A 26,809-nucleotide genomic window follows, 5' to 3' on the forward strand; every position below is an offset into this window, starting at 1 on the left:
GCCCAAGTTCTTTTAGCTGCACACAAGTCATTGCCAGCGTTTCTACTGACGTCTTCTTAGTGCCTCTGCTCACGCACACTAAACACACGTTTGCAGTTAGCTTACTTCTTTTTGGTCTCTTGCTATTTTAGAAGTATTAATTTCGCTTCAATTGCTTTGCAGTTTTCTATTCTCATTTTTGTAATTCATTGCACATAACTACAGTTTCTACAGGCCACTTGTCTAGAAGCCATTCCAAAAAGGGATGGTAGCAATAGAGATATTTAAAACAGAGGTATTAAAGGAAAAGAAGTTTAAAATAAATTCAGAGAAATGATCCATCAGTGCTTAAACCCTATCTGGAAAGATTATTTTCCTAATATTATCACGTAGGCTTTAATTCTGTAGGTGGTATTAGTACAATACAGTCTTGAAAAATTATATTCAGGTTATAGAATAAAGAATGGGGAATTTCTCAGATCAAGGAAACATATAGGCAATTTAGGAAATAAAAATGGCTAGAGACCACAAGTTGCCAGTCACCTCTGCTGATATTTTCCTCTTGGTTGAGTGGAACAGCCAACACTGTTAAAGTGTTCCCTGTTTATATGACTAGCTAGAGGTAGTCAGTCATTATTTTTCACAACGGGAAGGTGCATAGCTGTGTCAAGGATGTTATTCAGTAGGTCTGTTCATCTCATTCTTGCCCCTGAGCTAAACTGAAGTAATTTTTTGAATCACTGATGCCAGCCGTATTAGGTAAAGAGAATCCTTTTTTTAACCAAAGGAGCAGATGTGCCATTTAGCTTTCCCAGTGATTCAGAAAGCATCATCTTTATATTTTGGGTTCATTAGCCATTTCAGCCAAGCAAAATGTTTATATGATTTTTTACATCCTTTCCTTGAGCAAGAATCAGAAGGAGGAAATAACCTGTGCATTATCCACTGGAGAGACTGAATCCTTAAATAATTGAATACAGTTAGTTAGGATACTACCAACACCTTACTGTGTGCGGTTCGTGCTCCAAGGAAAATGTTTATTCGTTGGTGCTCACAAGCAGAGTTCTCATAAGTGGTCTTTCTCATCTGAATGTGACTCTTCATTATACTGAGTATTGTTGTAGGGTGATTGCTGTTAACCTATGTAAATATCAGTGTATAAACACAGTCCCTGTCAGTCATACCTTATAATTTATATGTTTTTGGTGAAATGAAGTTGTATAAGCAGTTCTCAGAAAACAGTCCCTTCTTCAAATCACAATGATGATATAGGTTTCATCTTGGCTCTGGGATTTCACAAATTGAGACAGTATTTGTCTTTATAGTTATGCTGAGCCTATACACATCAAATGTCAGAGAAATTAAGTATAATTTTGAGATCAAAAGATGTGTCCAGTTGATAACTGAGCCCAAAGTGCTTTGGTTTATTTCCTTGAACTCAATGAATAAATTAAGTTTCTGCTCAAATTTACTAGTGTGGATATGGTCACAGAGTCCTAGATAGAACACATTAGGGCTCGTTGGTGTTCTCTTTAAGATCCATACAGCCTTTTGGTGGCTAACCTTCTTAATATTGAACATCAGAAACCTTTAGGAGACACTTTGAGAGATCCCCCAGAGCACTGTTCTGACTGTGAGACAAATGGTACATGAAACTGTCATAAATGTTTTCCACATACGTATTATTCTGGCGATATGCTTGTATGGGAATTTCTCCGTTAATCAGTGCACAGTCCTTAAGAAAGACCATAATAAATTTCCACATTTGAATGACTGCTGTCTTCTTTTTACTTCAGAGGTTGCTGCAGCTCTAGGTAGATTGGTTAGGGATGTGTTTATTGTCCAGCTCCCTTAGAAGCTAAGTTTACCTATATATCTAGGAACTCACAAAGACCGTCAGTGATAGAACCTGACCAGAACCATACCCTCTCTACAAAACCATGCCCTATCTACAAAACTGCCTGTCTTCCACACATACACTTTCCACTCCTATGCCTTCTGTATATAACCCTATTATCAGGGTGAAACACCACACTTTGCAACAGACTCTTAAAGGCATGTTCCCATAGTGCACGCCTGTGTGCAGCCACATGCTCCACCCATTCCTGCTGGCCGTCCCACCTAAACCAACACCTAGACTTACGTTGTTTCATGGTGAGACATGATCCCTTGAATACCATCTCACATGCTTCTCATGCTAGTGCAGTGCACATTCTGTCCCATCCCCAAGGACCAATCTGGCAGTAACAGCTTCTACATCCTTTCCACTGTAAAGAAACAGAGAGAGAAAAATTAACACATCCTGGTGACATGGCCAAAGGAGGAACTGAGGTGAACCAACAGTAGAGTACCTTTTTCTGGCCTCTTGTGAAGGAAAAAGGTAGAAAGGCCAGCTGTTCTCAAAAGAGGAGGAATGCAGAAGTGTCATAGGTTAATGGTCCTCACATTCGGAGGAACCTGGAGTACCTAGAGAGCCAGGATTTGGAGAAGATCCATTTTCCTTGAGCTCTGCTTGTTAGCTTCCATTCAGAACAGCCTTTGGTTTTCATGAAGCCCCAATCTATGCATTACTCTTGAATTGTATCTAGGTTATCTCAGTTTCTTCATTCAATTAAGCAAATATTTACTGAATGCCTACTGTTTCCCTGAACATCTTCTCTTTGTGAACTAGTCCTATTTAAGAGCTTTCAACAACTTGGAGTCAAACATTCTTCTTTATGCTTTATATGAATCTTCTATGCTATAATTTAGGCCATTTCTCTTATTTAGTTCAGTAGATATCAGAAAAACTTAATGAAAAACTGAGACCCAAGATAAATGTATTTTATGTCTAAAAGTCCTTTTATTTTCTTCTTCTTAAAAACTTTCAGCATTTAGTTACAATCACAACATTTTCCTTCCCAAGCTCACGGTCATCCTGAGGGACTTGCATTGTTTTCCAACTCTTCTTTTTAAAAAGCTTCTAGAGTTTGTTGTTTTCTTTCTCCAAGGCAATGTATTGACTTCCTAATGTTGAACTTTTGAGCAACTTCCTAATTTTGTTCTGTATTCAAAAACCAAATATCATCTCTAATGCTATGTCAGTAAATTCAGCCACAAACTCAGTGTAGTGGAAAGATACTATAGTTTAAAAACAAATGGGAGTCATAGTTATTTCCACAGAAGCAACTGAGATAAAAAATAGCCTATTGTACAATCAAAAAAGAAAAAATTCCTATTAGAATTCACTGGCGTTTTCAAAATATGAATTTTTTTAGGTCTAAAATTGTTGAAATAGTCATTCCGTTTTGAATCCATTTGTAGTAAAGCATTACTTTGATTAATTTCAGGTGTTACAGAACAGCTGCCGTCAGTAGCCTTGAATTAGTAGATGGCAGTACTAACAGTGCTGCTCTCTGAGCGTGGGTGGCCCCAAAGCAATGGTCCTTTGGGCACTGTATACATTTGAAGACTGTCCTTTTAGTTTGTGGCTGTAGCCCCAGTTCGCAGGACCTGTCGCTGTTTGCCACAGCGCCTCTCCGCCTCATACCCTGTCCAGCATCGTTGCTCAGAGCCAGCTCCGTCTTCCTGATGGGAGTGCATCGGTTTGGTCCATTTTCTGCTCTTTCCCAGAATTCCAAGTTGTGCAACACTTGTCAAAGTTGTCCTCCTGTCTGCCCTTATGTCATCTCTGTCACTCATCCTGCTTCCACAATCTCACTTCAGCTCACCGCTCAGCAGCTGCTTGGATCTCTTGCCGCATTTCATCTTTCTTACAGGCCTAAGCCAATGGAGCCCTGTACAGCAAACAGAAGTGCATTGCTATAAGATTGACTGTGTGTGGGGACTTCAGTCTTGTTTATCTTTTTCCTTTTGCTGACAAGTACATGATGGTAAGGAAGCTGCATGTTTGCAAAAGGCCCAATTAAGGGCATAGGTGCTGCCACCCCTGCACCTGAATGGGGCTGATGTTTCATGCCACCTGGATATCATGGTCTCAGCTCATCTACAGAATCACTTGATTAATGAGCTTTCTGTCTTTTGTAAATCTGTACATGAGTGGAGAGTGTGATCACTAAATACGCAGATTTGAAGATTCTCAAATTCTGTTTTCAATGAAAATCTGCACTTCTGTGTAGGAGTCCTTGGGACAGACAATCGCATGGTGCCAGTCTTCTTCAGTTCCACATGCGGTGTATAACTGAGTGCTTGTCCTGCAGGCATTTCTTACTTCAAGGGAATCTGCAAATCAAGAAACTCCTGGGTATTTTATTTAAGGACCTTTGATAATTCTGTCATTCCGTTAGGTTAAAAGGATCTTAGAAGACCTGTAGTGCAGCGTACACTAACTTCTTTCAGGGTTTCTAATCCAAAATTTGACTTTTAAAAAGGTATTTAGAAAAATTTTTGTCTGCATATGTGTATCTACCCATTGGTCTTTTAACTTTTAAATCAGGATCAGTGACATGTAGGACTGGTACAGGATTGATTCCCCTCTACCACCAGTGTAAAAGTTACTTCGTTTTCTCTTTCTCTTCCTTTTTCACATTCCTTTACTTTACGTCAATACTCACTCTGTTTCTCTTTTTACTCTTTGCCTCCTGCTAGGTTTACCTCTTACATTTGTCAGTGATAGCCTCAGGTTTGCAGCGGGGCTGGTAAAATACAGGGTCAAAACTGTTGCCAACCCCAGCTTAAAACAAAGTCCAAAATCAAAATGAAACAAATGAAACCAACCAACAAAAACATGTAACTACTCATTTTATCTTTAGAGGAACATAGGTTCATTCTAGATGAATAAACTTCCTCAGTTCAAAGTTTCTATAAATGGCTTTTCTAGCAAGTTTGCAAAAACTCTGTATGCACTTTTAGAAAATTCCACAGCAAATAAGGTAGCATTATTTTATTAAATACTGCATAAATTCTAAAAATATGTATCTTGTAAGATTCTTGCCATCAGTTTCTAAATCTTAGATTTTTAACTTTTAATTCATTTTAGTAATTCAGAGTTTTAAAATGTAACATTTACCATTCATAGACATTACTTTATGTGGAAGTTAAAAATAAGAGGTAATCAGACTCCCAACTTGTATAGTCAAAAATCTCATAGTCAGATCTAATTTACATTATAATATAGTTGCATATATATTGAGTGTAAAACGTTGTTTTTTAATGTCTATTATTCCCATTACCTAATACAATGGTCCAGTTTAATAAGCTGCTAAACTTAAAGTTATGTGCAAGTTTAAAAATACATTATTGCTCCCTGTTGTCTCCTTTATCTTTTCAGATTATAACTTTGTTACTTTTTTTGCTGATATAAAAAAATATCAGCTAGACTCTGGTTGGAATCTGGAGTCTACACTCTTTTCTAGTTCCAGCCTTTATCCAACTTGCCTTAGTAAGTTGCTTAATTTCCCCGTGACTCAGGTTTACCCAGGTTACAGAATTTAGATATTGAAATCAATAATACAGAGTTGTAAGTTTTTTTTCCTAGCCTACTTTAATTCAGTACTATTAATAGATTTTTATGAGATCTCATATTTTTAAAGTATGTGCAATTATACATTATAAAGTAATATATATAATGCAATATATATGTTAATAATATAAACTGTTCAAAATAATTATAGAAAGACGTTTAATTCAAACTTAAATGTAAAAATAAATCACTGCAGTTTTAGAGAATATTATTACAATGGGGAAAAAAATGGTGTCCACTAACTTGCATATCCAAAATGTTATCATAGCACTGATGGACTGTAAAAGTAGTTCTTTAAAGGCATCCCAGTGAGAATTATTATGGGGATATAGTTCATGTTTCTAAAGTATCTACTATTTAAAATTAACTTAATATCTAAAATTACTATTTGACCTCTTGCATTTCTATGAAGTAGTTGTCATAATTTGTTATGTTTTTATGCACTGTGAATTTTATATCATTTCAAAATTACTAGAATAAAATACTTTAGTGAAATACTACCTCCTTTGCTGAGTTTGTATTACTTTCTAGCAATAAATACATCTCTAGAAATTATGTGAAATTATTTGTCTGTATCATGTAGTGATTCTTCTTGAAAGTCAGTGAACTGACCTTATTTGTTTGTTTTTCTGGAATGGATTTCTGCTATAATCCTTTTGATGTGCTCAGGAGAAATTAAATCTAAAGTAAAGCAGCCAAAGAAATCAATCTTAGTCCTCTGCATTTTTAGTCCATTCTACCAGTTTACAGGTCATTTGATTTCAGACCAATATGTTAAATGGAGAACTAAGATATTACAAGGAGAAATAGAGAAAGCATTACTGAATGAAGCAGCTTAATGGAAGAGACTATCTAGAAGTCAAAGATTTTTATTATTTGCATCTGGAATAGTAGTATTTTCATTATTCAATTTAGTGCAACAAATATTCTATGGGCACCCACAATGTAAAGTGTTCTGAGACGGCACTGGCCACATCTCTCTTGCCCCCATGAGCAAGTCTAGAAAAGACAAAGATGATTCCGCACGATGACGTACCTTCTTTGTTTGTGGCTGGTATCTAGATAATTCTAAAACAGGGAATAATATAATATGTTCATTAAAAGATAAACATAAGGACATAGCTACAGTCATATGTGAGCAAATATAGAAAATTTCAGATACATACAACACATGTAATTACTATCAAAGAGACCTCTATCTGAAATATTTGGACTCATTAGGTTTTTTTAAAAAAGTTATTGAACACCTACTATATGCTGGACATCGCAGACCAGGCTGAGGCTAAAAAGGCTTGCCTTTTCCTTCCAGGAGTTCTCAGTCTTAGAGTATACTCCTTTATGAAATTCCACCTGCTGGTGCATTTCCCCAATTAATGGCTATTTTGCATTAAAATTGTATTCTATGTTAAAGAAAATTTCTTCCAGAGTATTTGAATACAATGTTTGTCCTTAGTGAATTAGGTAGTCTCTCTTTATTTCTTTTCTATGTAATAGTATAACATTTTTCCTTTGGCCGATGTTGTTAAGCAGAATTTGCCAATCCATCATATGAAAATAAGCATCATGTTTAGTATGAAAAGACTGATTTAGTTATTGGGATTGCTATGATTTGTTTTACTGTGGGAAAATTAACACCCCTCCTAGAGCCATATTATCCCAATTATGTATATATGGGTATTTCCGTACCCAAAGAAAACAATTTGCAATATGCAAATACATTTCGATGCTTGGTATAATCTCTTTAGATTAGAACAGACAATTTAAAAATAATGCTTCAGTTTGAACATTCCCAAACTATTCAATTGTTTTCTTTAAAAACAAATATAAAAACTCTCTCTATATTTCATGTTACAAAAGTTATAGATTAAATTATACTTTTAAAACGTTGATGCCCCTGGCCCCTCTCGAAAATATTCCTGTTTTACTCCTCTTCACCTCCATTGCACTATTTTGCAGGCTGCAGTGTTTTGATCTAATTGCATTACTCCTAGATATCATGTCTGTAACTTTTTTCCCACATATTCGTGTGTAAACGCCTCTGTGAAACCTGCATTTGATGTGTCTGTGTTGTGTTCTAGTTCCTTGAATACTCAGGGTCATCGTCTCAGCCTTCTTTGTCTCCTGACATTTACTTATGCCCCAGATCCAGTCTGTGAGCAAATCTAACTGGTTGTCCCTTCAAAATACACACAATTGCGGGGGGGGGAGGGGGGTTGAAATTGACTACTTCTCACTAACTCCACTTCCATCAGCCTGGTCCAAGATACCATCATCTTTTGCCTATATTATTGACATAACTTCTTAGCCAGTCTTCTGCTTCGCGTTACTGCCTACAGCCTATTCACAACACAGTAGTCAGAGTGACACTTTTAAAATAGATCAGATCATGTAATGTTTCTGCTCTGTATTCTCCAGTGGCCCCCAAAGCCATTAGAATGGACTAAAAGGCCCTCCATAATCAGGACCTCCCCCAGCCATGTCTCCTTTACCCTCTGACCTCACCTCCTGTAAGATTTCTCAGGCATACTATCCTGAAACGTTATCAAGCAGGATATGTTCCTGCCTCAGGATCTTTGCACTTGTCATTCCCTGCCTGGTAGGTTCTGATACACACTCCACATGGCTTGCTGCCTCTTCTCTTTTTTAGTCTCTAGTCAAATGTTAGCCTCTCAGATCTTCCTTGATGACCCTGTTTTAAAATGTGTCCCTCCAAATCCAGCACCCCCATCCTCTTCTGCTCTACGTTCCTCCTAGTATTTCTTGTTACCTGAAATACTGATTTTATGTACTGTTTACTGTCTCTCTTCCTCTATGAGAATGTACGTTTCTTCGGGGCAGAGGTTTTGTCTGTTTTGTCCACAGCTATATCCACAGTACTAGACCAGTGTTTGACAATAGTAGGAATAATAAATACTTAATTGGTGGAGGAAGGGAGCATAGTGGATGCCAGTCATGCCATGTCCCAGCAGTGACTAACAAGACTAGAATTCTCCAAAAGTTATGATCACATCACAACTTGCTATCTGCATAGGCTTTTGTCCACATGTCCCCTGACCACCCCAACCCCATAATTTGGGAGCTAAAAATACAGAGAATGCAAATTTAAAAAGCCACAGGGTCATCTTTCCTGTTTGGATGGAACATGTGCTTTGATGCCAAACACAGGAGGTGTGAAGCCTGGCCCAGCCTTTGATCGGCTCTGCAGTCCAGCTGCTCTTGTAAACCTCTCTGAGTCATATGCTCAGTGGAGATAATAATATCTCAGTACCTTAAAAAGTGAGAATTTCATACAAATCAACCCGTAATAATAACAATAACAAAGCATGGCCATGTTGACCAGAGAGAATGTTTGTGAAATGCCTGGTATAAGCCCTGGCCCATGATGGTTACTCAGTAAAATTATGCTATTTCTGGCCATTCTTTCCTATAAGTAGATGATACAAGCACAGAGGTTCGCTGTTAAAACAGTCCATAAGTCTAAGGGGACCTGTGTTTTTTATTTTAGCATCAACATTTCTATTTTCCAAACCATCTATTTTAGATAAGTGGGTACACATCTGTATATGTTAAGACCAACATATAGAATCTTGTCAATCTACATACATAAACAAACCTAGAAGCTGCCCAAGTACAAAAAATAAATTCATTTTTGCTTCAAAACTGAAGTCAGTATATTTTTATAGCTTTTAAGGTAACAGTATTCGCTTAACTTGTGAAGAATTTTAAACAATTGGTTTATTTATTTTAAGTCACTGTTTTTTGCCTCCATAGTAGGCGCTCAATAAATTAATGAATTAATTAGGAGGTTTTGCATTAAGTTAATTTTGTTTAAACTCTTAAGATTTTGAGTTCAGAGACATATTTTTGTTTTTAATTAAACATAACGTTTTAAGTGATGACTCAGTCTTCCCTCATTTAAACTGATCCTTTTATCCCTGGATGTTTACAAGTGTTTTGAAAAATTGGCTCATTTTTTACTGTGTCTTGATTGTGCCCATTGTGAGTAAAAGAAAAGTATGTAGACTGATTGTTTTGGACAAAAGTAAAATACATATTTAAAAAGGAGCATATTTATGCAAAGCTATTTAAACACTTCTCAAGCAAACTATCTCAATAATCATAACATAAAATGTCCCTCCTGGAGACTGTGACTGCCCAGTCCAGTGTGTCCTCAAAGGGACACTAGCCATCTTGATAGAAGTTGACAAGTTAAGTGTGAAAGACCTATTATTTGTTTTTGAAATAGCTCGTAATACAGGATCATTGGTTTCTTTATTAACCTCCCTACGTGTGGTTATTTACAGTATGTTTATCTAGCAAAACACAGGTGGCAAAGGTGAAGGGAAGAATTTCGAATTTTAAGAAAAGTTTGGGTAATAGACAAAAACCCATTGCCACTGTGTGTTTTCAAATTAAAAAAGAAAGAAAAGAAAGAAATGCTGCTCCAAAATGTCATTTGTTTTCATTTTGAACTAAAGAATGTTTTTGATTGGGGAAAATAACTTGTGGCAACGGTATCTATGTTGAATATAGAGTATTTTTACTGTATCCCAGCCTACTTTGCTCAGAATTATAGCAGTATCCTAATCAAATATTGTATCACATTATATGAAGTTAAGGTGAACAGAAATGTAAAGCTATTCCTGAGCAGTAGAGAAATACCTCTGAAAAGGTCAATGGCCTTTAATGATAGAGAGCGCGCTTACTTCAGAGAGACTGGTGTGGTTTTTGAGAGGTATATTGACCAATATAGAAACAGTGTGAGCATACAAGATTGTGTATTTAAGTCTGTCTTCAAGAAATAGAAGCTCTTCATTCATAACCTTTACAAATAAAAAGCAGAGTAAGCTAAGATAGAACTTAAAGCTTAGTCAGTCTGGATAAATTTACCATGGTTTGTCACAACTTGCAAGATTTACTGGGTTTGGAGGAAAATGACGTCCCATTTTCACCACACACACACACACACACACACACACACACACACACACACACACACACAGAAAATGATAGGGGGGTTTGGAGGAAAATGACGTCCCATTTTCACCACACACACACACACACACACACACACACACACACACACACACACACACACACACACACACACACAGAAAATGATAGGAATTCCTATTACTCTTCTGACGTCCCCATGCATTTGGCAGAGAGCAGTCATAAGACTCCCAGGACCAAGAGTCATTTCCATGATTAGTTACTGCATTTTTCAAAGCTTCATTTGGGAGGGTGAAAATATCCCGTTAGACCAGAAGTTCTTAAATGAGTTCTCATGGCAGATGCTCTTTATTAAAGTGATACCTCACACTGGCACTCTATGCACCCAGTTCAGCTCTGGGATATGCTGCTCTCATTTCAGCTTAGGAAATTAGTTTAAAAGTACTTGTTGGAATATCTTGGCCAAATTTTACAGGCCCAGTAAAGTTATTTTTGGTTTAACCAATGTAATTACAGTAAAAATTAAATTTATGAACCATATATTTCAGAACTAACAACATTTTGCTGTCGTTCTCATTTGTTCTAGGATGTATCATAAATCACTAGTTCCCTAATTTTCTGGATTCTATGATACGTTTTGTGAATTGGCCTCTTCTGACTTCACTAGATAACCTGATCTGCCCTTGCAATTCGCACTCATTGATTCTGGAAGCTCTGGATTAGACAAGGATAGACTTTGTAATAAAAGCATAAGCTATTTTTACAGCTGCTAAAGATGAGAATGAGCTAGAAAGTATGGGATTACAATGACGGGAGATGCTGCTGCACATTCTTGGGTGGTAGTAAGATCTACCCTGTTAGCTTGGCAGTCTTGTTGAGGGGAATGGGATAAGCAGAAGTGTTTCACTTACAGAAAAGTGAAATGACATTCTTATGGTTAAAATATCTGTAAATGGTGGGTCATAAGCCTGCTTAGCTTCAGCCTCAGTTGAGGTTCACTTGAGGCAAGACTGAGGTGAGAAATACAGAAACAAGACTAAGAGCTTGTGTGAACCTGGAAACAAGGGGAAAAGACCTTTAAAAATATCAGTGAGGCTCAATAAATGTGCAGACGGAATATCATTTTTTCATATTCTTCCTATAGTCAGCCTAGTTCTTTCTCAAAAAACTAATCCAAGGACATCACACTTCAGTCAATTTTGATGGATCTTTTTGTTTGTTTGTTTGTTTTTGGGTTTTTGTTTTTGTTTTGAGGAAGATTAGCCCTGAACTAACTACTGCCAATCCTCCTCTTTTTGCTGAGGAAGACTGGCCCTGAGCTAACATCCATGCCCATCTTCCTCCATTTTATACGTGGGACGCCTGCCACAGCATGGCTTTTTGCCAAGCGTGCCACGTCCGCACCCATCTGCACCTGTCCGCACCCGGGATCCAAACCACTGAACCCCGGGATGCCGAGAAGCGGAATGTGCGAACTTAACTGCTGGGCCACCAGCCTGGCCCCCTTTTTGTTTTTTATATTTACTTTTTGCAAAACTAACAAAGATATATGATGGCTTTGTAGCACAGAGGACATGCTCTTCAGCTCTTCCTGCATTTTTGATCCAAGGGAGCACTCACAAATCTATCAGCTGAAATATTCAGGAAAGTGTAGTCATAAACAAACTTACCCAAGAATATATTGAATTTTGTTTTTTACTAAACTCAAATTTTATACTTTTTATAAAGGAATGGAAAAAGTTATTTAAAATAAAATTAATAATAAGCTAAACGACAGCAATAGAAATCTTTGAAAAAGTGAAAACCCCCTCTCTTGGTTACACAGAATTTTAACCCTTCTCAATATTTTATACTTCTGGCTCTTCATGCTGAAGGACAGAGCATTAACACTTGACATTTACCTTTGACCTGAAAGATAAATGCCCAGTTCGGGCTAATACCATGTAAAATTGATCAGAGGGGTTAGTTGGAATCGTTACAGTTCCAAGATTTGGGGAAAGCTGGATTTCCTTCATGACAAAACCAAAAAATGCAAAAAAGAACTTTCCAAATATTTAAAAATCCCAAGTCTAATTGTCTCTTTTCCAAGTCTGATTTTTGTTTTTTAAGAAAATAGCTTTCACCTTGGTTCTGCAGTGAAAGAGAGAGATACCCCTTGAGAATGCTTAGTGTTTCTCTTATCAGGCAAGTTTATAAACTTGAATGCTAGGAGAACTACAATTTTCATCTTAAATCCAAGTAGTTGGTATGAATCTTTGAACTAGTTTCTTAAAATCTTTTGTTTCCATGTCATCAGCTCTTAACTGGAAGTGGTACCACACCTATCTGATTCATGAAACATCTTACTACTTAAAATACTCAGTAGTGTTCGTAATGTTGTGCTATTTCTAGCTTCTGCAAGTCAGCTGGGCGCGGCAGAACATTACCCAATTACTTTAATATGGTTTGGCTGAATTCTTTCATATAAGCAAATGTTCTATATAACCATATATAGTTTCCTTAGACTAAAACTTTTATTATGCCATTTTTTTATTAAGAACCTTATAAAAATACTTCACACATCCCTTAATTTTTTAAAAAATAGTAAATATTTTGTTTCATCTTCAGATCCAGAGTCCATTTTAGGAATGACATGGCCATATTTTATATTCCAGTGATATCCTCACAAACATTTTTTAAAAATCTAAACCTATTTTTACTTATACTAAATGATCTCAATGCTAGAGTTGCCTGTTCCTAAATATTTGGCAATCATTTATGGTCAGGCCATAGCACTTTAACAAGACTAAGACTAATAGTACTTCTTCTCCAATTAACTATGCTTTGAAACTAAGAGTAGTTAGTTTATAGAGCAAAATACAAAGATGGTTTAAATAATTTAATTTTATTTTAATAGAGGACTTTACTTTTTTTTTTTTATTTTTTGAGGAAGATTAGCCCTGAGCTAACATCTACTGCCAATCCCCCTCTTTTTTGCTGAAGAAGACTGGCCCTGAGCTAACATCCATGCCTATCTTCCTCTACTTTATATGTGGGACGCCTGCCACAGCACAGCTTGACAAGCGGTGTGTAGGTCTGCACCCGGGATCCGAACTGGCGAACCGCAGGCCACCGCGAACTTAACGGCTGCGCCACTGGACCAGCCCCTTAATTTTTCTTTTTTATTCTGGAGGCTTCTAGAGATTAAAGGGCTGAATAGTTGATGTTATTGAACAGGGAACTTCTGAATAAGTGAGGTTTACAAATTTCTTGAAATCATTCTTGAATAGAAACTTGGTAATTTTTGGTCTTATATTTGAATAAAATGTTATAGATTATTAAACCAATCAATTCCAGAATCCTCAATGGCTTTGATTTTAAAAGCCAAAATAATGGAAATTACTCTCCTGAATGTTAACTAATATATCAAATTAGTGAAATAGAAATGAAGTCACTAAGACACAAGCCGTTAACTGCATAGGAAACTCCAAACATAGCTGAGTTGATAGGCACCTTTTTCTAAAAAAAAATACCAGAGGCATGAAAATGATTCTAATTTGTATATTTGCCTAAGATAATAACTGTTCCCAAGAGTTATTTTTGTTAATGACAGCATGGAAAAAGACAATAAAACCGTGGGGCACCCAGTTTTGTGAAATTGGGGTAATTATTAATCACAACCTGGCCCAGTAGTTAAGTAGCCAGTCACCTTGCCAGAGGAAGTTCAAAGGCATTTAGGTGGTTCATTTAAGTTTATGATTTCAAAATATTGAATTAGGCACTGTGGGCTGGGAAGGAACATAGATTAGGGAATTAAACAGCGTACAGCACCTCAGCCAAATAAAGCTGCAGCCCTGGCACAGCTTCTGAATTTGCTGGATGACTTGAACAAGTCACTTAACCTTCCTGTCCTTCAAGTCTCAGGCAGCCAAGTGCCCATAACTGAGAAAGGCAGCAGCAGTCACATTAGATAGAATACATACTGACAATGAGTAAATGGGCAGAATTGCTACACTAAGATCATACACCCACAAAAAGCTCAACAACTATTTTAATTGTGCAACTTTTGATCATTGAATAAGTAGTCTTTAGGCGCAGTTCACTAAAAGGTTTCAGTATGCAATATTCTGCTAAGATTTCAGTGAAGATCAGCTTGCACGTGTAAATTCGGTTCATTTCCTAGCCCGTTTCACTGCGGGCTGCTAGACTCCTGAAGAAACTTTATTATGTAGTTTCACCTTAGCAAATTGATAAATCCCAACTCTGAACATCTGAGAAGCTCAAGCTCAAATAACTGGGATCTTTCTCTGCACTCAGCTCTCTTGAAAGAAGTTTAAACATCATCTAGAAATGCCTCGTGTATCTTTCCAGAGCTGTACAGGTTACCTTGACGTCTAAGGTGCTGTGGCCTCACATATGGTGGGCATTCTGCAGGATATAAGATCCACAGGTGCCCTTCAGTTAGCACAGTCACATCCAGACTGCCTCAGACAGGGTCATCCTCCCCTACACACTTGGCCTTTATCCCATGTTTTACACAGTACTTTATGTACATTATCTGTCCGTGAATTTACTTATTCATATGTGTGTGCATTTACAGACATTTACTCAGTACTAGTGTTGAAGGTAGACAGTGGTCAAGTCCTCGTCAGATATATGAACATCCTGTGATACTGCTTTGGTCGGACTGCAGTAAGGTCAAATAGCTGGTCTGGAGCACTCAGGAGAGGCTAAAGGAGGTGACCTCGGAGCAGAGTATTGGAGGAGATTTCCAGACCAAAGAAGGAGTGTCTCCAGGCAGAAGGAATAGTGAGAGGAAAGGCACAGAGTTATCAAAGAGCCGGGTCTAGTTGAAGAAAGAGTGCGCCCCTTGGTGTGGCTGTAGAATAGGTTATATGGGAGCCTGGGCAAAAAGATGTGTCAGGAGACGAAGCTAGAAAACTAGAGTAGGAAGACCTTTAAAGAACAAACAAACAAGTTTGGGCTTTGGCTTCCAGACGGTGGAGAGGGGTATGGTCAGCTCTGTTCTGTAGAGGATGATTCTGCAGCAGTAAGGAGTGTGGGGTGGAAGAGGGCGCAGGAGCAGACTTGGAGCACGAGGGTAGGAACTTCTGAGCCCACATCAGAGCAGTGGCAAGGAGCCTAGAGAGGAAGAAATGGATTTGAGAAAGATTTGGGTGAATGAAGAATGAACTATATGAGGAATTGAAATGAAAGGAGGCCTCAAGGCTTTTGGTTTGGGCCGCTGAGTAGATGCCGCTGCCGCTGTCCAAGATGAGAAATACAAGAAAAGCAGCAGGATTTGCAAGGAAGATACTTGAGGTCAGTTTGGGGCTCCCTAGGTCTGAAATGCCAGGACATCTGGGGATGTTTAGAATCCAATTACAAATACCAGCTTGGAGCCCAGAAAGACTTAGGGTCAGCGACAGCCAGAGGGAGGGAAGAGGTTACCAAGGGCAAGCAAAAGAAACAATGGAGAGGCTGAGGATGCACCCTGGGAACCATCACTGTCACTGCTAAAGAAAAATGATAGGAATCGTGGATGACTCAGTGTGGGGACTAAGGAGAAAGTAGAGTCCAGAAGAAACCCGAGGTTTAGAGCTAGGAAACTGGTAAAATTGTGGTTGCGTTAGAAAAATAAAGAAGTCAGGAAGAGAGAGGAATTTGATGGTCAGTTGAAAAGTAGGCAAGTTGAAAAGTATTTTCTCTCCTTGTCAATAAACAATAAGACATGCTGCTTTATGCTTGTTTCCATTTATCAGTGCAAATTTTTTAAAGGCTGTCTGACCATCACTGAAAAACATGGTATTATGTTGGCAAGGCCACTGGCTTGGGAGTCAGAAAGCACTTGAGTTTGTTCTGGACCCACTATTCATTCACATATTTTTCACACATTGACTATATGCCATGCTAGATGCTGGCTCACACTGGGGAGGCACCTCCTCCTGTGGAGCTTGCAAGGTAATAGAAAGAACTGGTTAATCGAATACACACAAATAAATATGTAAATTCAGTTGTACTAAGTGCTTTTAAACAGCAGGTGTAGGATATGTATGAATTTATAACTCAGGGACCTCTCCTACAATGAGGGTTAGGGGAAGCTTTTTTGAAGAAATAATATTTGAGTTGAGATCTGATAAAAGAAATGGAAGCAAAGATGGGGGACAGTTTTCCGAGAAAGGAGGAGAGCTTATGTGAAAGGGTGGCAATAGGAGGAAGTATGGCCATTTTGAATTGCTGAGAGAAGGCACTATGGGTGGGGTGGAGAGAAAAGAGTAAAAGGGCCTTTGAACACGTCTTGTGAGATGGGAAGGGTCCAGATAATGCAAGGTTTCCTAGTCTCTCTTTTGATACTCAGTCTGGACAAGAAATGATGGATGCTTGGACCAGAGTGATGATTAAGAAGGAAAGAAGTGGACTAATGTGTAAGACACTTAAAAGGCCCAGTCAACAGGACTGGAAAGATCGTATGGGAGGAGTGGGATGAAGGGGTCAGAGATGACTCTCAAGCCTCTTTCTCCTTCTGCAACTGGATGGATGACGTTGCCATCCGCTAGGATGGAGATCCCGAGAAGAGCAAATAAGCTGGCAGTGGTAGAAGTCCATAAGCTCAGTTCAGGGTATGTTAAGTTCAAGATACATTTGTGATATCCAGACGGAGATTCCAAAATAGGCACTGACACACAGACCTGGAGGAAATGGTCTTGAAAGGAGGTAACAATTTGGGAATCATTGGGATATAGATGGCAATTTAAAACCCTGGTACAGACAGGACCATAGGGATATGGTACCTGGCGAGAAGAAGGCCTCAAACTGAGCCTTTAAAGGAATTGAAACGTTTAAAGTCCTGGCTCAGAAAGAGAACATGGCAACGAGAGTGAGATCATGTGATCAGAGGATTGGTAAGAAAAGCGGGCGAGAAGTGAAAGGAGGAAGGGTTCAAAGTGGAGAGGAGGACCCAGCAAACTGTAGCTTTGGGCAGTGCCTGGAAGAACTCCTCTATTAACCAGGGAGATAACGTTTGTCTGCACATCTCACAGCATTGTTGTGATGCTCAGATCTGATAATGCTTCAGAAATGTCAAATTCTATCAGTTGTTTTATTACATAATTACTTTCACTTCCCAGGGTTCTTTTTTTTAAAAAAAACACTGCAACCATTCATTCACACTGTTATCTTACTCTTCCAGGCCTTTAGAACAATAAAAGAGCCAAAAAATAGGAATTTGAACATGACAGTGTTCCCAGTTCTTTTGCATAACTGCTTGGGAAGTAATTGCACTCACAATCTGGGACATCCCTCCACTTGCTGCTCTCTCCTGCCTTTATCCTAGGAATCTGAAAATCCCCAGAAGCTACTTAGGAACCTGTGGGTATAGGCTTGAGCACCTCAATTCTATAAATAAAATCTCTTGGTAATCAGTTCCCTGTGATTAAATGGCTAGCTCTGAGGTGAATGAAGCTTCTGGCATTCAGGGAAAGCTTTACTCTCTCACATTGTGTAATTAGTGACAGCACAAGCTCTCCCCACTTTGACTCTCGAGTGGCCATTACTTGATCTTCAGGAAGAGGGAAGGCCAGGTGACAGTGGCCCCTCTCCACAGAACGTGGGCATCCAGGCATCTAGCATGGTGATTGTCCCTTAACCGCCCTGCTGATGGAGTAGCGGTAGCTGGCACCAAACTCTCCCTCTTCCTGTAGGTCACTGTGGCAACAGTCCAACCACAGTAGACTACTATATACAAATGATTCACTTCCAGCCTCCTGCTTTCCTTTAAAGAGTCAGCTGTCATGTGCTGCCCATGACTCACTCCAGCGCCTTTGCCCCAGGGCAATAAGCAGTCTAAAGATTACTGCGTTCCAGGCCCCTCCTGAGCCAAGACAGTCACATTGCTTTTTGATGATGCAGCACAGAAGCATCCTGGCTCATTCCCATCTTCTGTCCTGCCAGCTAAAGCAACATTGTTTCTGAGCATAAGAAAAGGAAGAAGGCAATTTGTATTGCTTTGATTATGCAGGACACAAATTACTCCAGTTGTAGCATGTCCACTGTTGAAGATCTAGAGAGTATTTCCACAGTGATTCAGAGAGAGAGATGGCCAGCAACACTCGATGTTGCTAATTCAGTTTATGCTTATGAGGGAACAGAGACTTTCAGAAGCTTTAGAAAGTGACGCGGAACTTTCCACCCTCTGTAAACTGAGTCTCAGCCGAATGAAGCTCTGCAAAGGGCACTGATCTTAGGTTCATTCCTTCCTTCTCCATTAGTTTTAAAAAACAGACGTTGTTTTCTAAACTGTAGTTTTTTCCTGTTGGCCATGTAGCATACCAAGAAATCTGTGAGTTCCAAAGGAGGATTTAACTTGAGGAGGGAGTTCTGGTAGTCACATTTCCCTAATCTCATTTTCTGAACGCCTCAGCACCAGTGTCCTTTATATTCCGGAATTGGGCCAGCTGTCATGCGTTTTTGCCAAATGTTCATACTGTAGAGGCCACAGACAGATGAAGCTCTTATTGCCTAACTAAATTAAGCTGAAATGTGCCACTGGCAGCATCCCCATTACAGAATTATTCCCTGTCACTATTTCTGTCAGTATGTTTTGATGTTGGGTATATTATGAATATTCATCAATCAAATGAATGGGGCAAGAAGTGTTTTAGATCTGTATAGGAGCTAAGAAACCCTGTTATGTTTCTTTTTGTAATATAAATGAAAGTTAATTATGTAACTATGAAATCTAACCTATATGGTGATTTTGTTGTTGTTGTTGTTATCTAACTTGACATTGTTAGCATTCTATGGACAAATCATATTTTATAAGATAGTCTCAGTGGAGTCAAGTTAGGTTTACAGAACATTTATTTTAAATAAGGACTATTATAACCTGGATAACCTGGAGTTTTGAAAGTGAACGTAAACATTCATGTTTGTGGTTAAAACCTGTTTAATAAAGATCAGGTTCATTAAAAATGCAAACTAAGGGGCTGGCCCCGTGGCCGAGTGGTTAAGTTCCCGCGCTCCGCTGCAGGCAGCCCAGTGTTTCGTTAGTTCGAATCCTGGGTGCGGACATGGCACTGCTCATCAGACCACGCTGAGGCAGCGTCCCACATGCCACAACTAGAAGAACCCACAACGAAGAATACACAACTATGTACCGGGGGGCTTTGGGGAGAAAAAGGAAAAAATAAAATTTTTAAAAAAAACAAATGCAAACTAATCAGTAACAAACTAAAACTAGACTTCACCTTTTCCTGTGATAAACAGCAGCCTCACTGACTCATTAAGATAGAATGGAAATAACCTTTTGTGATTCTCCCAATTTCCAGTCATTTAAGGAAGTACTACAATGTTCTTAACACAAAATTCAAGGAACTTTAATTTTTTAAATATTTCATGCATCAATTTCATTAGTAAGAGAATAGTGTTCTGAAATCAAGAAAAGGTTATCACTAATATGAGCTGATCAAATTCACAAACTTACTGAGCATCTATTTCACTAAAGACATTGGGTGAAGCTTTTTCGATGTTACAAAGAAGTAACATGTTCTTTGCCCACAAAGACCTATTAATTTAACTTGGAAGATAGGTTACACAGTGAACAAAGTTTGATAACAATTTAAAACAAGCAATAATTTGCTTTAACTAAGGAAGTTGTCATGGTATCTAGCCTGTGCTTACTTGCCGAGTGAATGATACACTGTAAGCATTCAAAAACGGAAAGAACACTTGGGGCAGATGTCATCAGAAAAGAATTTACTGAATAGGTGGGATTTGAGCCAAGCCAGCTCTTCATAATTTTGCCCCTTGTGGGCTAGGAAGAAAGACAAATCATGATTGGTGTTCGAGTTGACACTGTACAGGGGTCTTCCAGCTGATTATCTGCCTACATCCATGGTATTGATTCATATGTTGCTTTTCCAGTTTACAGAGTTTACTGAAGGCCATTCCTCTAAATATGATGGCAGTTAAAGTGTTGGCATCTGCGTCTGTAAAGTTGGTTGAGCTGAACAGTATAAAAATGCAAGGAAAGTTAAATGTCTCAATGCAAGATATCATCTATACGCTGAGGATAGATATTAGTAGAGTGGTACTTTTTGAGATTAGCTTTTCTAATAACACTTTTGTTAATGGTTAAGAGAAAAATGTTCACAAACTCAATCATGTTGATAAAGTTAATAAGAATTAATTAAAAAAATGAAGCCTTGCCCTTCTGGGCGACTGTTTGCTAACCAGTGGAATGGAGCAGTGCTTCCCAACTGAAGGTGCTCAGGAAGCACCTGAGGGTCCAGTTAACATGCAGGTTCTGAATCTGTGTGTCTGGAGTAGGACCCGAGAATGTGTTTCTAACAGGCTCGCCGAAGAGGTAGATAATGTTGGTCTGTGCACTTTGAGCAGCAAGATTGTGGAGAGAATAACAGTACGCTTTTGCGAGGGATGTGTCCTAAATGGTAATACCCTGTTTAAGGAAAGGAGTGATGACTAGTATTTTATCTGGCTTTTGTCCTTTATTCTCACCCAACTCTATATCTTTGCCTTTAGCACGAAAGCAAGAGATCATCAAAGTCACTGAACAGCTGATCGAAGCCATCAACAATGGGGACTTTGAAGCTTACACGTGAGTGGAGGCACATTTATTTTGCTTTCATGCAGATGGCAGTGTTTTCTATAGGAAGGCATTCTTCAGTGTCCCTGAATTCATATGTATTTTACCCCAGGTTTGGCATGTCAACAATAGCTTTATTTCAAGGTGTAAGGACTTAAGTAGCCCCAGGAGAGAAATAAACGTGTATCTGAGCTTTCAGAGAGAGAAGGCAAGACTTCAGATAGGAGGATTGGGAATTTCTGTCCATGGGCAGAAGCCTAACCACCCACACTCCCGTTTGAGCGAAGGCGTGGCAGGCAGAGCCATCCGTGAGAGCAAAGGCACAGGAAACCAGAAAGCACGTGAAAAAGTGCACTTGGTTTAAGAAATGTTTTTCCTCTCAGTGCTGCAGAGGTGCTGGGACGGAGAGAGAGAGGAGGACTTCAGGCAGCCTTCTCCCTCTTAGCCGGCACAGCTCAGCTTCCTCCTCGTCTCTTTTATGAGTCTGTCTCTTAGGTAAAATTTTATTTGAAGAAAGGGTTCTAATGCTCAATTTAAAGTTTATAAACTACTGGATCATAGGCACATAAAGGAAGTCACTTCAATCAAACAAAAATAAAGCATTCAAATAAGTAGGGCATGCAAGCTTATTGCACAAATATGTGGGTCAATAAGTTAGCTTTTCGGGTAGAGATAAAAATCCTGCTCAGCCCCCATTACGCAGTACAAGTGAGGTCGTCTTGGATGAAAGAGTTAAATGCAAAGAAGAGGTTGAATCTAGTCTCTGGTTGGAAAGATCTTTCTAAGTTTAAAAGCAAGGGAAGTAATCACAATGAGAGGATAAAACGATTAGGCTACCGAAATAGGTAAAACTTGTATACTTTAATTTTTAAAAAGCCAAAAGAAAACTGAGAGGCAAACGATAAATGGAAAAATATTTGTAAAGCATGTCAGAAATTCATTTATATCGAGTGGATAAGATTGAGAAGTAGAAGAATAGGTAAAAGACATGAACTGTTAGCAAAGAGGAAATAAAAATGACACACTAATAAACACATGTCCACGCCCACTCATTCGGTGCACGCCACTGTGAAGGCAGGAGGACTTCCAGCCTATCCGATCGGCAGGGATGGAGACGCTGCCGATAGCCAGAGGCGGCAAAGACTGCGGGACCACAGCCACTGTCCTCCACCACTGGATGGAGCATCAGTGAGGCAAACACTCAGGGTGGTGGTGGTGGCAGGGGTTAGGGGACACTTTGTATACACCAGAAAGCATTTATAAAGGTTCAAATTACTGTTATCCTATAATTCTACTTATAAAACTTTAACATGGGCATGGATTTGGAATCTAAAACATGGACAAAAATGATGAACAAAGATATTTATTGAAGCCATATTCATAATAGTGGAAAATTGGAAACAACTTACATGCCCCACATCATGGTAACTGTTAAGCAATCTGTGGTGTGTTTGGTACAGTGGATGCTCCTGCCACCTTTCTAGTGATCTGGCAAAATGCTTATGATGTATTCACTGAAGATAAAGCAGGATGTAGAAGTGTGTGTACAGAATTATTACAACTGCATGAGAAAAAGCATTAATGCCAAATTGGTTTTAAAAAGGAAAAAATGGGGCTGGCCTCATGGCCTAGCGGTTAAGCTCGTGCACTCCGCTTCGGCGGCCCAGGATTTCACTGGTTCGGATCCTGGGCGCAGACATGGCACTGCTCATCAGGCCATGCTGAGGCGGCGTCCCATATGCCACAACTAGAAGGACTCACAACTAAAATATACAACTATGTATTGGGGAGATTTGGGAAGAAAAAACAGAAAAAAGAAAAAAACAGATGGGCAACTGTTGTTAGCTCAGGTGCCAATCTTAAAAAAAAGAAAATTTGTTAGAAAAAAAGGAAAAAAGGTGTTCCTCTGGGAGATGAAATTATGTGTAAGGTTTTCTTCCTACTTCTTTTCAAGTTTTATGTAATAAGTAGGTATTACCTTTATCATCAGTTACAAATAGCCAAATATAAACTATGGAAGACAGTAACTGAATGTAAGAACTAAATTAAATCCAGGACTGCTTCTTATAAACTAAATTAATGTGTGTGCAAATATATACAGAACCTGCTCATACACGCGTATGGATTTGTGTGCATCAGTTCTTTGACATGACCTAATAAAGCATACTTGGGATGAAGGAAATAGTAAGAAATGGAATTTAAAAGAACACTGTTGTCAGAGACAACACTTTGCTGTTAAACAGTTGTTTAGAACTCTGTGCCATAGAATCTGCTTTTAGGGTATTTTAAATAATGCAATTCCTTGCAATCCCATGAATTCACTAATTCCTTTGCTTACAGAGGCCTGTAATCTGGCCTCATTTTGTACACTCAGGCCCAGGGATAATCCAACAGGCCCTTCCATTGGGAGCTTTGGGGATGGTTGAATGTATTGGTACAGCTCTGTCAGCTGGTCCTTAGACCACCTGTTCTGAGCGCCAAGGTTAAGTGGCAGCTTTGTGAATCTTTTATTAACCCAAGCCTGTTAGAGGAGAGAGAGACATATGTACATACGTACAGACAAGAGAGGAAGGGAAAGAGAGGACAGATTAACAGGTTTTAAGATCTGTTGACTCTTTTGATGGTTGGGTAAAAAGATTCATTCTAGGACATTGATTCTCGAGTGCTTTGAAGGCAGTAAAATCACCTAATATAAGTAAAACTGCCTGATAGAAGGAAGGAAAAAATTTTGATTTACCAGTGCTGACAACCAAACGTCATATTTATCAAGGAAGAAATAGCCCCTGGAAGAACAGATTCTTGTTACCATAGGAATGCTGTTCTTCTCATTTTGCTCCTTTGAAAGATTCTATGTATTTGACTTTGAGCTTGAAAGTACCTGCCCACCGGGAAGTCTGAGGCAAAGTGTGAAATTCCTCCCCACTCCCCACCCCACCCCGCCTTTACGGCTTTCTTTACCACAAAGAATAACCACTGTGATTTTATTTTAAAAGTATTTTCTATTTTAGAAGTGTCCTTTAAAAAACATCAATTCCACATTCTGTGAAGACTACTTGCAAGAACCACAGTGAGTCAGGTTCCTGAACCTGCATTTCTGTTGAATGATTGGCCTCCCAAATGGGGAATTTCCATATAAAATTAGATGTAGCCACCTCATGTTAACAAACAGTCCCATGTATAAGTCATCTGGTTTCTAAGCACTTTGTGTTTGTTTCTGTTCTAGTATTAATTGTTGTGTGATAATTGTTTCAGAGACTATCTGCCACACAGTAGATGTTTAACAGTTCTTTGTGGAATGAGTAAATTTCTCCAAAGGAAGCCCATTTGCTTTCTCTGAATATTTAAAATGGTGTAGCTCTTTGTTAAATTTCATGTCTAGTATTAAAAAGAAAACTAACATGTGCATTTGAACCTCTCATTAATTCTATTTTAAAAGAAGTCCACATCGCCAGGAAGTGCAGGATGTCACACCTGCCGTCAAATCAGCAATGTAGATGTTGGACAGGAATGTAGAAGGTGTCAAAAATTATTCCAGAAGTCCTTAATTTCAGAGCCAAAGTTGGTTTTATAGGACAGGGAGAACATTTAAAAATTAATAAACATAAGTCGAGAGAATAAAATTCACGTTGCAATTAAAAAAGTAGAAATTTTAAAGTGGTGTAGGCTATTGTCTGCTGGAACTGGTTGTAGCATCTTGACCGCATCAGAGTTCTCTGCAGAATGCTTGTTTAGAGTCTGTTCCTCAACCCACCTTGCCAAGGCCTGTGATAGAAATTTTATATTTTTAGTGGTTTTTAGAGACACTTTCTTTCACTGACTGTTTGATAAATAAGAATGGATGTGTGTGAAACTGCAGATACATTAACTCGTTTATTGGTTGTTTTCATTATTTTTTTCCTACAGAAAAATCTGTGACCCAGGCCTCACTGCTTTTGAACCTGAAGCTCTGGGTAATTTAGTGGAAGGGATGGACTTTCATCGCTTCTACTTTGAAAATGGTTCGTTTATTCTACATTTAATAACATGCCTTTTCCAACTTCTCTTTAAATTTCTCCCCCCAATTTTCAGGTTCTTTGGCTCTCTTCTGCAATGAGAATTTTTACCTTAGTCCAGCATTTTATATCATAAAAGTTTTTTGTATTTGAAACTTAAAAAATAATTATGACAGGCTTAAAAGTTTTGGTGTGTTTTGAAAAATATCTGATTTTTTTATTAGAAGTAATATTGATTGAATATACCCCATATAAGTCCAAGTAAATGTATGATATAAGCTGCAAAATGAGTTACCAAGAAATATGTTGAATTATTTCAAGTTTTCATAAAACACTGCTTACGTATGAAAAAATAAACCACAGCATGCTGGAATATTTGACACAGAGAAGTGCTTTCAAGCATGTTTAGTGCACACTTTCAAAGTAAAATGTAACTGAAGATGAGTAATCAAATAAATAGTTCAGATTACAAGAATTTTAGTTGTCAGAGAAGAAACAGCCATATTTCCGAGACAGTGACAAAAGAAACTCCTGCAGAAGCCCTCCAGGTCGTCAAGAAAAGTATAAACCTGCAATTCCTTGTATCCTTCTCCTTTTCCATGCACTAAAGACATTAGGTACCGTGTTTCGTTTGCACGATGCACAGAGTGAATTCACCTTTTGCAGCAAGACCTTGATGAATGAGAGGAGTTGCAGTAATGATTAGGACCATCAAGCTCACTTCAGTAATTACAAGCATTGACAAGAATGTTGTGCCTTGGCATGGATTTTTAACTTAAGATATGTTTAATGAGTCACTTTTTCTCATATGCACTAGACATTTGCAAGCAAACAAAGATAATTATGTGGTAAATTGGCCTTAACAAAGCTTCAGTAAATGTTCTCATATTCTCTGCATTCCAGCACTCTGATTGACAGCATTTCATAGTGTTTCCTTCATTTTACTCTCAGTTGACACCATCTCATCTCTAGTAAAAGAATTAACCCAATTAATATTTTAACTTACTTCAACATAACGCTGTACATCATTATGTTCCATAAATACATATTCTTCATGATGCAGTGTGCTATTTTATCTGACTCCAGCACTGAGTAATTTATGCAGATCTATTCTGAGAATGGGAAGCATTTTTTGGATAACAGGTAAAACAGTTCAACCTGTTTTAGTGATCTAAGAGAGTATCATCACCGATCAGTCATGTGAACTAATTCTTCATATCTCTTAGTCACTGAATAATTAGAATAAGCAGGTATTGTCAAAACACCGAAGGCTGAACCTAGCGAGGGCTGCTCACTCAAAGGAAAGAACTAGCAGATCAGGCGACATGCCAACACCAAGTTTGGGATTTTTACTGGATGACCACAGCTGGACTATCGTGGAATGGGCTCTACTAAGGAAAGGAGTCCCAGGATGAGATGGAGAAACAAATTCATGTCTTGGCTAGCCTTTTTTGAAGATAGCAATCTCCATGCTTGATACTTGATGTATTTTCCTTGTCCCATGAACTTCACCAACTAACAAAAACGAATAAGGCCACAGGTTAGCCTGTCAACTGCCCCAGTGGTTTGTTCACTGGAAAGACAGGAACTGCTTTGCGCACCTGGGCCAGGCCTCCTCCATCTCTGTTCACATTATAGCTTTTGTTTCTAACCACTTCCCATTATAAATAAATAGATCTCTCCAGCTTTTGCCCTCAACGTTTTCAAATTGTCTACCAAGGGAATCAAAGAAAATAATGACTGTATCTACTTTTGCTCTCTTTTCCTTCATACTTTGCACAGTACCAGGCACTCAATTAGTGCAACTGAGTAGTAGTTGAATGAATGAATGAATGAATGGCA

The 26,809-nt window shown here is 38.5% G+C and overlaps 1 protein-coding gene and 1 long non-coding RNA gene across 51 annotated transcripts in view; one reads left to right on the plus strand and one right to left on the minus strand.

Moving 5' to 3' along the window:
* The window catches only part of CAMK2D (calcium/calmodulin dependent protein kinase II delta), a 292,744-nt gene that overhangs the window by 260,622 nt on the left and 5,313 nt on the right, over positions 1-26,809 (plus strand). For all 50 annotated transcript variants that reach the window (XM_070609259.1, XM_070609305.1, XM_070609281.1 and 47 more), the window contains 2 exons: positions 20,912-20,987; positions 24,879-24,973. In XM_070609259.1, the coding sequence (XP_070465360.1) occupies positions 20,912-20,987; positions 24,879-24,973 (171 nt within the window). The remainder of the gene's footprint in view (positions 1-20,911; positions 20,988-24,878; positions 24,974-26,809) is intronic.
* Positions 1-26,809, minus strand: part of LOC139081840 (uncharacterized) — a 42,558-nt gene that overhangs the window by 7,801 nt on the left and 7,948 nt on the right. Inside the window, exon 2 of the long non-coding RNA XR_011537277.1 lies at positions 2,123-2,246. This is a non-coding gene — a long non-coding RNA (uncharacterized lncRNA). The remainder of the gene's footprint in view (positions 1-2,122; positions 2,247-26,809) is intronic.

The sequence above is a fragment of the Equus przewalskii genome, chromosome 2 (genome assembly GCF_037783145.1).
Source record: "Equus przewalskii isolate Varuska chromosome 2, EquPr2, whole genome shotgun sequence".
NCBI classification, from domain to species: Eukaryota; Metazoa; Chordata; class Mammalia; order Perissodactyla; family Equidae; genus Equus; species Equus przewalskii.